This window comes from Myotis brandtii, unplaced genomic scaffold (genome assembly GCF_000412655.1).
Source record: "Myotis brandtii unplaced genomic scaffold, ASM41265v1 scaffold888, whole genome shotgun sequence".
NCBI classification, from domain to species: domain Eukaryota; kingdom Metazoa; phylum Chordata; class Mammalia; order Chiroptera; family Vespertilionidae; genus Myotis; species Myotis brandtii.
The window spans coordinates 153,486-164,562 of NW_005371636.1; the positions used below are offsets into that span (position 1 = coordinate 153,486).

Genomic DNA, 11,077 nt, shown 5'->3' on the forward strand with positions numbered 1-11,077 from the left:
AGAGATGCGGCTGTGTAAACTCCAGCCTCTTTTTTAACTCCTGTCATGGTAGTCGGACCCCAGCAAGGAAGGTCTGAGTGAAACCTTTCATAAGAGTCACGGGCACTCTCCTGCTAAAGCTAATGTTGATTGCCTTCTTCAAGGAGTTCTTTAAAAACATCCCTCTCAGAATTATACTTTACAGTCTATTGAAAAAACCATAGCGACCCAGATATGGCGACCCCTCTACCTTTTCTTGGTTTTGTTTCTTGTAAGCATTTGATTGAAGTATAACGCACAAGCAAAGAAAAGTGTGCTTGTCCAACATCTACAGCTCAATCAACTTGTTATGAAGGGAACACACAGGTATCAAGTGCCCAGGTCAAGATAATGATGAAAGGGATGCTCCTTTCTTTGCGGGGGAGGGATTCAGATTTGGCATGGATAGGAGAAGAGATAAAATTCAGTTTAATAAAAGGAGTGACTTTTAAATAATTAAAGCATCTACCACTTGTGATGAATTGAGGTTCTATATGGTTCATGGACAGGAGAGAGAAGAACCTGAATCGAGTGGTAGGTTGAATGGGATGACGTCTTTGGTTCTTTTCAATTCCAAGAAAATATACAAAAACCAACTGAAGATGAATGTCCTGGTGGTAGCAGCCAGGCGATTACAAGCGTGTGCAAAGAAATTTTATTTTCTAATTTATCAGTGAAGATGATATTGAGAAGCTCCTGAAAAATTGTTTTCCAACTTCATCCAGTATGGACATTAAAAGAGTAATGGGGTGGGGTTTCCATTTCCCATGTTTATAGAATATTTTATTCTCAGTGAAGAATACCTTCAATGAAGTCTGGGGTGGGAGGTTAGAGTAAGCTGCATAGGATGGAGTAGTAATGGGTGAATTTTGTCAAATAGTGAAAATTTACATCTCTTCTTCTTAAAGCTAACATCATTTAATTTTAACACAAAGGTGTTGCCCAGACGAGGGCAATAAAATTCTTTTGTAACCGTGCACCCCACGTTCAACATCACAATTAAGATTTCATTCTTTTGCACTTTTTTTAAAATGAGAAATACTCTTCCGTACATGGCCATTTCATCTTGTGATTTAAACGTCTTCGAATACAACCTGCTTCGATGACTTAATAAATTTCAAAAAGGCAAATAAAGATAAGGGTTGTCTGTGTTTGCTGCTTAACACCTGGCTTTCGCAGAGCCCGGGGTGATTAAAACGAAGACAGCATTCCTTCGGGGTCACCGATGAAACAGCGATTCTGGAACATCATCAAAAGTCTGGGCCAGGAGGAACCACTTTTTGGACGGGGAGGGTTACACAGAGGCCAGGGCCTCGGATTTATCTAGTCCTTTGAATGAGGTTTAACACCATCGACCTGGCCACACTCCAATACCATTCATTATAGCCTGCCTGTCTCCAGCGCCCTTGAGATTTTAATAAGGCCCCATATTTCTTGTCTTAACCCACTTTCCCAAGACCGCTCGCAGCAGCCGTCCAGCTGTGGCCTCTCACGTAGGGAGCCGGCCTTATCTCACGGCAAAGGGCATCCCTGCCTCTCCTTTCCCCACAGAAGCAGGAGGAAGCCAGGCGAATTCGTTCCACTGAAAAGCTTTGAGCAGCTTAGACAACTAGGTAGGAAGATTCAAGGATGATAATCCAATTCCGGATGGTCCCTTCATCGGGAAAACAGAAATGATAGAAGCGGGCACCCGGCCGAGCATGTAACTGCCACCAGCGTGAGATTCTGCAAAGCCCCCGAAGGTAGAAACGCTGTGAGCAGTTAAAACGCGGGGCGGCCTTACACCCGGATGCTTCCCAGGTCATCGGCAGCCTTTTCGGCCTTTGCATCCTCACTTTGATGCTTCCTGTCTGGACACATCCTTACATCAGATTCCACCAAGCAGCCCAGCGGGACCCCAGGGCCCAGGAGCCAGCGCCAGGGCGTGTCTGGCGTCCGTCCTCACTGGATTGTCCTGGTGGGGAGGGATTGTAGGATGCAGATCAGGCCCCTAAAAGCAGCAGGAAAAGGAGAGGGGTCCCTCAGGTTCTCCCTGTTTCTAGGGAAAGATACACTTCCCTCCATGACCCCAGGATGTCCTCCGACAACCATTCCCATTCGAATTACTACTCCTAGGTCCTGGGAGGTCATCAGTTAATATCAGCTCTTCACGTAAGCAGCACCTCACTAGGACCTGCATTTTGTGGGCTTCCGACAAATGGGTCCCCGTTCTGGTTTTCTCTCACTCCCTCCCTTTAATATTTTAGCCTATTTAGGCAATGCATATTGGAGAAATATATAGAAAAGAGTTTTCTATATATTTCTAGGTGCAAGGAATCCTATATAATAAAAGGGTAACATGCAAATGAACCAACGGAGGAACGACCGGTTACTATGATACACACTGACCACCAGGGGGCAGACACTCAACACAGACACTCATCGCCTGATCGGGGCCTGCCGGCCAACTTCTCCGTCCCTTCCCCCCAGCCGGCAGGCTCCGATTGCCCGATGGCAAACGGGGAACCAGGGTGGGTGGCGGGGCCAGCTGCTGGCAGCTGGGGGAGATGGCCTTGTGAACATACCTGCCCACGAATTTTGTGCACTGGGCCTCTAGTATATTATAATAGAGAAACAAGACATTATGGCTATATATATATTTTTCCATATACATACATATTTTTTATTGATTTCAGAGAGAAAGGGAGAGGGAGAGAGAGAAAGAAACATCAATGATGAGAGAGAATCATGGATCAGCTGCCGCCTGCACGTCCCACACTGGGGATCAAGCCTGCAACCCGGGCATGTGCCCTGATTGGGAATCAAACCATGACCTCCTGGTTCAGAGGTCGACGCTCAACCACTGAGCCACGCCAGTCAGGCCGTTATGACTATGTTTGAGTCACTCAGATTGTCTGCCTAACACCCATTGACCCCATATTTCACAGGCAACTTCAGATCCTGGCAAACATGCTGAGGAAATAAAGCAATGGAGCATTCTACGTTCAGTTGCACAGAATAAGTAATTAATTTTCTGTAGGGCCGTACGGGGATGTCTTACAAAGGTTTTCTCCAGGGAGACTCATGCATCAATTTAATTTGTGTATTTGTAACTAAAAGTGCTTCCTCACAAACAATTATTTTTTTGCGTGTGTCCTTTGTAATAAATTCTGTAGCTGTAATGTATAAAATTGATTCAATCACACTGAGCACCTGTAGGAAATGATTAAAGCCCAGCCGGCGTGGCTCAGAGCTTGAGCGTCAACCTATGAACCAGGAGGTCCCGGGTTCGATTCCTGGTCAGGGCATATGCCCAGGTTGGGGGCTCGATCCCCAGAAAGGGGCATGCAGGAGGCAGCCGACTCATGGTTCTCTCTCATCATGGATGTTTCTATCTCTTTCCCTCTCCCTCCCTCTCTGAAATCAATAAAAATATATTTAAAAAGAAAATGATTAAAGGCGGAGTGTGGGCACCCAGCCTTCCTGTGTCACATGGTGGCATCACTCATCGCAATGGTCATCATGAGCGATGTCCCCATCTTCAATGAGAAGGACTTTCCACGGCCACTGAGCTCACACGAGACATCTCAGACACTTCCACGCTGACTAGCAACAACGCAGACGACAGACCAACCAGCGAGATAGTGGAACCTCCAACGTTCCACACTCGGTGATGGGCGGGAGGCCTGACTCCACGTGGAGTTTGCATGACCACACGGTGTACCCAGGCAGCGCTGGGCGCTCCCTTTTCAAGCCGAAGGTGAATGAAGGGTGGACTGTGGGGCCAGAGGTCCTTGGTGTGAAGGCACATGATTCTGCGTCCCTGTTTCCTCACTTACAAAATAGGAATATTGACAGCAGCCCAATTTGCAGAGTGGTTGTAAGGAATGCATGAGGGCATCCTCAATGAATTTTCTGTCTTTGCTTGCAGCTCATTCACACCCATGAGTCCCGCAGGCCTGGCTGCTTCCTGAGTCGTCAGCCCTCAGTGTTGACAATCAGAGGGGCAGACAACCCAACACCGACCCGCAGTCTCCCCTCGATGATCCCCCCAAAGCATCTCACACTCCATTGCCTAGCGTTTCCGGACGCTGAGGACCGGAATGACCGCCTGCGCCTGCTTCTGCTCCTTTGCCAAAAAAAATCAAAGTAAAACTAATCTTCATGAAAGGCGGAGAGACTTTTAATCAAACGGGGCTCGCTCTGAACTTCGGAGGATAAGCAGGGACCTTTGAAGGATTTTCTCATCCGAGGATCTTGGGGGGCGGGGGTTGTGGCGGGGAGGGTCTGATTTGGCCAGCGCCTGGGCTAAGCTCATTCATTCAGGTAACTGGTTTCCAAAGGGGAATTTTCCTGGGAATGCTGCTGGGGCAGACCTGGGGTGTCTCTCTTGTTATTTCCAATGTCACAGGGACACCCCGCTATTGTGAATGCGTCGAATGAGCTGTAATTGTACACCACGGTCTGTCCAAATTAGTACCGAGTCCTAAATTGTCGTTTAAACTTTAAAAAGGCAACCAAGGATTGTTTTTCCCAAAGCAATGGTTGTTTTTAAAAGGTAAATAGAGCCCTGACCTGTTTGGCTCAGTGGATAGAGCATCGGCCTGCGGACTAAAGGGTCCCAGGTTCGATTCCGGTCAATGTTTCTAACTCTCTATCCCTCTCCCTTCCTCTCTGTAAAAAAATCAATAAAATATATTTAAAAAAATTAATAAATAAAAGGTAAATAAATACATATGGCAATTTTTGAAACTGCTCTTTGCTATTTTCTTAGTTATTCCATCATGAAAGCATACGTCTATGTCGTAGGTCATAATAATTGTGAAGGAGGAAGCAAATTTTCAGGCTTCTTTCTTTAGTCTTTGTCCCTAAATCACCCCAACTCTTCAAGTTCAATAGGTTATTTATAATAGTAATAATAATAATATGTTAGAATATGCTATATATTCTAGATATAGCACTAATATTCATACAGTGTACCAATATGTTGATATTAAAACTTCTATGTTCTATTAATATTTATAGCATAACATTCTATCCTATTGTAAATGTGCCATTGCTATTACTAGTATTCTTTTTTACTATGATACATTTTTAGGCAAGCTTTAATCCTGGATTGAGTGAAGGTGGTCAAAAGGTACAAACGTTCAGTTATAAGACCAATAAGTCCTTGGGCTCTAACGTACTTCATGGTGACTGTAGTTAGCAATACTGTATCGTACACTTGAATGCTGCTAAGAGAGGAGAGAGATCTGAAAAGTTCTCGCCACGTTCAAAAGCCAGCATGAGAGGTGATGGGTGTGTCAACGCAACTTTTGTTTTTTGTCATCATTTCACAACCTGTACATGTATCACATCAACACACAATCTGTACATGTATCACATCAACACGTGTATACCTTAAACTTACACAAGGTTATGTGTCATTTATATCTCAATGAAGTTGGGAGGGGGGTGGAAATGGGCTAAAATATTCCATCCCCTCTCCCCTCTCTTTCTCATGAAAAAAGACACCCCAACAGAGTCTCTCCTTCATTCTCGGTGACCCGATGTCCTTTTCTATAAACACATTTCCTGTGAAAACTATCATTTTCTAGCCCGGGGCCTTTCAGAATATGCAGCAATAAGACTAAACAGCAAGGCCATGCATGCACAGTCACTGACGCATGGTGGATTTATATATTTTAGAGCACAGTTTTTGTCTGGAATTCCTGGGAATTGTTGAAATTCTTCCCCGGGCCAGAGCTGCAGGCAGAGGCGGCTTCCCAGCGGACGGCACAGGCAATCCCTGCCAAATGCAATTAGAACGAGCGAGAGAAGTCACCTGGAGACCAGAAACACAATTCCTTTTACAGCACCAGGCGGGCAGCCCGATTGCTCTCCATAGTGGGATCCATCAACCCACTCACCGTCTGAAAGCCCCCGCCGAGGTCGCTGGCGTGAGAACGAATTTGTTTTTAGTGCGGCCGGCCCGGGAGAGAAACCTTCTGGAATCATCTGCCTGGTTGGCCCGTCCACCTCTCATAATAACTATTGATCCCGCTGGCTCGCTTGGCCCAACTCTGATGGAAGGCCACGGGGTCCACAGCCGGCCGGAGCCTCATAAATTTCTCGCGGTTCCCTCGGATCCCTTCCGAAGGGGTGTTTAATGGCGTCATTTCGAAGCTGGGAGAACAGCAATGCCGGGTTGTGCTGTACGGGTGTCACTGTAATGGAGGATGATGGCAGCCGGAGAAGTTCAAGTGCAAACGAATGAGTGTGGGCGCCTTGCCGCTTCCCGGCTAACAAGCCGGGTGGGCATCATCTATAACCCCGGCCCAGGGCAGCATCTGAGCTTCAGAGAGCAGCAGCCTGAAACTCTCTAACAAATCCCACTCTGGGGTCTGCACATCCAGCGGCCGGCTCTTTGCAGATTGCAGGCCGATGCGACCATTCCCAGGAGTGTGTTGGGGAGTCGGATGGGGCGGGGGCAGGAGTGGAACAAATGAGAATCAAGAAGAATGGGGATATACACCAGGGTCACAAGTCAAGTTCAAGTCTTGGGTGGCTGAGAGGGTCCAGGTCTGCCTGTCATGGGGATCTGCTTTTGCAGCGGTTCTCAACCTTCCTCATGCCGCGACCCTTTCATACAGTTCCTCCTGTTGTGGTGGCCCCCAATTTCATTGTTACAAATTGAACATCATTAAAGCATAGTGATTCATCCCAAAAAAACAATATAATTGTATATGTGTTTTCCGATGGTCTTAAGCGACCCCTGTGAAAGGGTCGTTCGACCCCCAAAGGGGTCGAGACCCACAGGTTGAGAACCGCTGGCTTAGAGTTTGCGGCTGAAAGGTGGGGCACCCCGGGGCACAGACACATGGGATTCTGAGGAATGTGTTGGAAGAAGCTATGAGGACGCAGGGATGGAGCCAGGGGAGGAGGGAGCTCGGGCGGGTGTAGACTGAAATTGCAGGGCACCTGGGGCAGAGGGCGAGGCCTGGACCAACAAGACAAAAACAGCACTTGGTTCCAGGTGTTCTCTTCCTGTCTAGGAGGAGCCGTGGGAACTAACAAACTATTGTTTCTTCCGCTGGGTTTCTGCTGCCAAATTAATAGCCTCAGGATCCTGCTCGACCGGTGGTGTGGCTCAGGGGTTGAGAGTTGACCTAGGAACCAGGAGGTCACGGTTCGATTCCCAGTCAGGGCACAGGCCCGGGTTGCGAGCTCGATCCCCAGTGTGGGCGTGCAGGAGGCAGCCGATCCATGATTCTCTCTCATCATGGATATTTCTATCTGTCTCTCCCTCTCCCTTCCTCTCTGAAATCAATAAAAAAAATATCTTTTTAAAAATATAGCCTTGGGATCCCGACCCGTAGGATGGGCTGGCAAAGAACCCGCAGCAACACCACTGTGAGAGAAGTGTGGCCACGGCTGCTTCCCAGCGAATATTTGCGGCGAAAAGCTGGGCTGTTTTCAATTTCCCTCCGACAATCTTAGACGAATGCGCCCGGTACCCTCAGCAGCGCCAATCGCTTGAAGAGAGATCATTTTTTTCCAAAGGATAACAATTCATTATTAAAGAGGTGAAAGCAATGGGGAAAAGATACTATTATTTTACTAGAAAAGGCCTAAGGACTTAGAGGATTTAAGGAACCAAGCGCTTACCAGGAAAGTGTTGCCCGAGGAGGACAAAGTATGGCCACAGATCTCGTTTCGCCCGGTGGAATTTGAAGTGTTTGGGGTATGACATGTTATTCCAATCACAGCGCTCTAGAAACCAGACTTCCATTCGCAGGAACGGAATTGTTATGAAGACTAAGTCATGCCAGTCTGTTCTTTTACTTCATTTCCCCCCAAACTGCTTCACTCTACAAAATGCACTTAAATAAGCATTGGAAAAATCGAATAAAGACAGGCGAAAATACGGCAATCAAGGACACTTCTGTTGAAATAGTTTTCCTTCAAAACTGCAACAAAATAGTCTCAAGACCAATTTCAAAAACCTTCCTATAGATAGATAGTGTTTAGGCATCCTTTCCGAAAATCCCCATAAAATTGATCAAGTTTGGGGTGGTATTTTATGTAGATAAGGGCTGTCCCCCCAAAATGTATATATGCTCTGAATAATTATTAATTCCAGTGGCTTAAATCTGAAAAGAACAAAACATTAATTGAGCTATCAGCTGTTAAAGTGTGTACATATTTTGGGGGGACTCTCTCTCTCTCTCTCTCTCTCTCTATATATATATATATATATACTGAGTGGCCAGATTATTATGACCGGCCAGATTATTATGACTACCCCATCAGTACAATGAAGTGAATTAGTTATGTAAATAATAATAATAATAAAACCTTGAGAGTATTTGCTTAGGAAGTTTTCAATATTCAGTATTTTTGGAAGTGTCAATGAAGTACTGACGTACAGTGCGATTGAAATTTCGTGGCCCATGCGCAGAAGTCGGTATTTTGTGGAAGAGCCGGTATTTTGTGGAAGAGCCACACTCAAGGGGCCAAACAGCCGCATGTGGCTCGCGAGCCGCGGTTGGCCGAGCCGCAGTTTGCCGACCACTGACCTAGTGAATGGGATATATCCCCGACATTGTTCGAAGCGATAGCTGAGTCAAAGAACTTCCTAGAGCGGGTGTCTCCCGACCCCCAAGTCAAGTCCGTTATGTCTGAAACCACCTGAAACTCTGCACTGGTCTGCAGGTGCGGGCGAGAAATTACTCAGAAGCCAGAACTGTCTATACTCCCCGCTTCGGGGCGCGCTTAGATGAACGATCACATTATATTCACTGAAGAACTAACTATAAACGTTCACAGAGAAGACGACCTGGAAATAGAGCCCCACGTTGGAACACGAGAGAAATACTGTATAAAAATGGTAGGTTGTGTCCTAGCCGGTGTGGCTCAGTGGATAGAGCATTGGCCTGCTCTACTGAAGGGTCCCGGGTTCGATTCCGGTCAACGGCATGAACCTCGGTTACAGGCTCCTCCCCCGCCCAGGGCCCTGGTTGGAGTGCGTGCAGGAGGCAACCCATCGATGTATTTCTCTCACATCGATGTTTCTCCCTGTCTTCCCCTCTCTCTTCCATTCTCCCTAAAAAAAAAATCGATGGGAAAATATCCTGGGGTGAAGATTAAATCCTCCTCCCCCCACAAAAAAAGTTAGGTTGTGTTTCTAAAACCCCCTTTTTCTTTTCCGCTTTAAAGAATTCCCAGGTCTCCTCTGGATTTTGACGAAGCGGAGAGAGGGACAGAGCCTTGAAGAGGCTTTCATTTCTATCCCCCTGAAGTGTTCGGCACAGATCATGTATGTTGTGGCCGCGGAAAGTCACTGGGGGAGGGGGAGGGGTGAAATAAAAGCCAGACTGTGGAATGCCAGCTCTTACCAGGCCGTCATCTACCCGGAGATGATCTGGGTGGCCGTGCACAACAGAAATACGAATAAATCGGTGAGAGACGACCTCACCACTCCTGACGCGTGGAAAGCCAACTCCCACCTTGGCAGAGAGAGCAAACGTGACGGAGAACAGCAACCTGTCCCACCCGAGGAGGCCACGCAGGGATTCATCACCCGCCCAGCTCCGCTGCCATCACTCACTCTTGACAAGAAGGGGGGGGGGGGGTTGAGCAAGAGCAGAACCCTGCCCGATGATTTACCGATCAACGCCAATTACCGTCCTTGCGTCTGAACTGGATTGAGTTTCTCCGAAATGACTTTTCAAAGCAAAGACAGGAGTGCGCCTCCGCGACGCTGTCTTTTCTCCTCGATCGCCCGTAACACAACCCCAAACCGCTTCCCTGGACCCGCTGAGCGTCCAAGTGGGAGTGGTGAAGGCCACAAATCAGGTGGAAACCTAGAGCCGAAACACAAAGCTCCAGAGAGGGCGAGCCTGGCTCTGCTGGACGGCGCGTGCCCGGATTCCCCGTGGATGCGATGGGCCACGGAGCTGCTCCTCCTGCCATCTATGATCTCCCCGCCTCCTTCCTTCTGAGGCCTTCGAGATGTTCAGGTTGGCTCCACTCCCATCACCCTGGAGGGCGCATCCCCCTCCCCCCATCACTCAAATAAAAAAATCAAGAAAGGAAGGAAGGAAGAAAGAGAGAGGGAAAGAAAGAGAGAAAGAAAGAAAGGAAGAAAGAAAGTAATAGGTTTGACTTAGTGGATAGAGCATCAGCCTGTGGACTGAAAGGTCCCAGGTTTGATTCTGGTCAAAGGCATGTACCTTGGTTGTGGGCACATCCCCAGTAGGAGGGAAGGAAGGAAGGAAGGAAGGAAGGAAGGAAGGAAGGAAGGGAAGGGAAGGAAAAATAACAACAGTGAAACTATTAGGTGCCGTAATCTAATTGATCTCATTTCTCTAACCAATCACAGCTTGAAACGCCTTTCAAAAATCCCTAACTCCCAGCATGGTTTCCAAGATCTCTGTCGATAGCGATCAATACGTACCTGCTTCTCTTTCTGATCATCATCACGCGCGGAAGCTGTCTGCGAGGCGATCGCAGCGGATTCTTTGAAGTCTCGCTGTGATTTAGCCCGAGGGTCACCTGAAGTGAGACAAGCATCTGGTACGTAGTCGTCTCTGTTTTCCAAGAAAGTGAAATTAAAACCAGTCTCAGCCCATCGCCGCCGCCACGTCCGAATGGCTGGGAAGGACTGGGAACAGTTCCCGGCCTCCGCGCCGACCACAGCGCTCATTACGCATCGCGGGCCCGGGTGACCCTGAGCTATGACACCCGCTGCCTCCATGTAATATTTTACCCGGAGTGGCAAGCCGTTTGGTGATTTCTCTTTCAAGGGGAACCGGGGAAAGGATGGCGAGGCCACGTTCGCTTTTTGAAGAAAATTGTAATGGACCCAAGGCAATACTTGGACTACACAGTCGAAATAACAAACAGATGTTGACTCGTTTTGACGGGCGTCCAAAGGCAGCGACCCGTGCGGTTCGGACGGACCATGGTGATGCCAACCGCCCTGCTAATTAGATTCAAGAGATGCCACTCCAGCGGGCCTGTGCTTTCGTTTCGTTTCTCCCCCCTCCCCCAAACTTGGAAGTTCATGAAGTTTTTAAACCCAGTTTCCTCAATCGGT

General features: G+C 47.8%; 1 protein-coding gene across 1 annotated transcript in view; it reads right to left on the bottom strand.

Moving 5' to 3' along the window:
• ZBTB41 (zinc finger and BTB domain containing 41) overlaps nt 1-11,077 on the bottom strand; it is a 65,583-nt gene that overhangs the window by 41,770 nt on the left and 12,736 nt on the right. Inside the window, exon 5 of the mRNA XM_005884990.2 lies at nt 10,436-10,533. Within this exon, the coding sequence (XP_005885052.2) occupies nt 10,436-10,533 (98 nt within the window). The remainder of the gene's footprint in view (nt 1-10,435; nt 10,534-11,077) is intronic.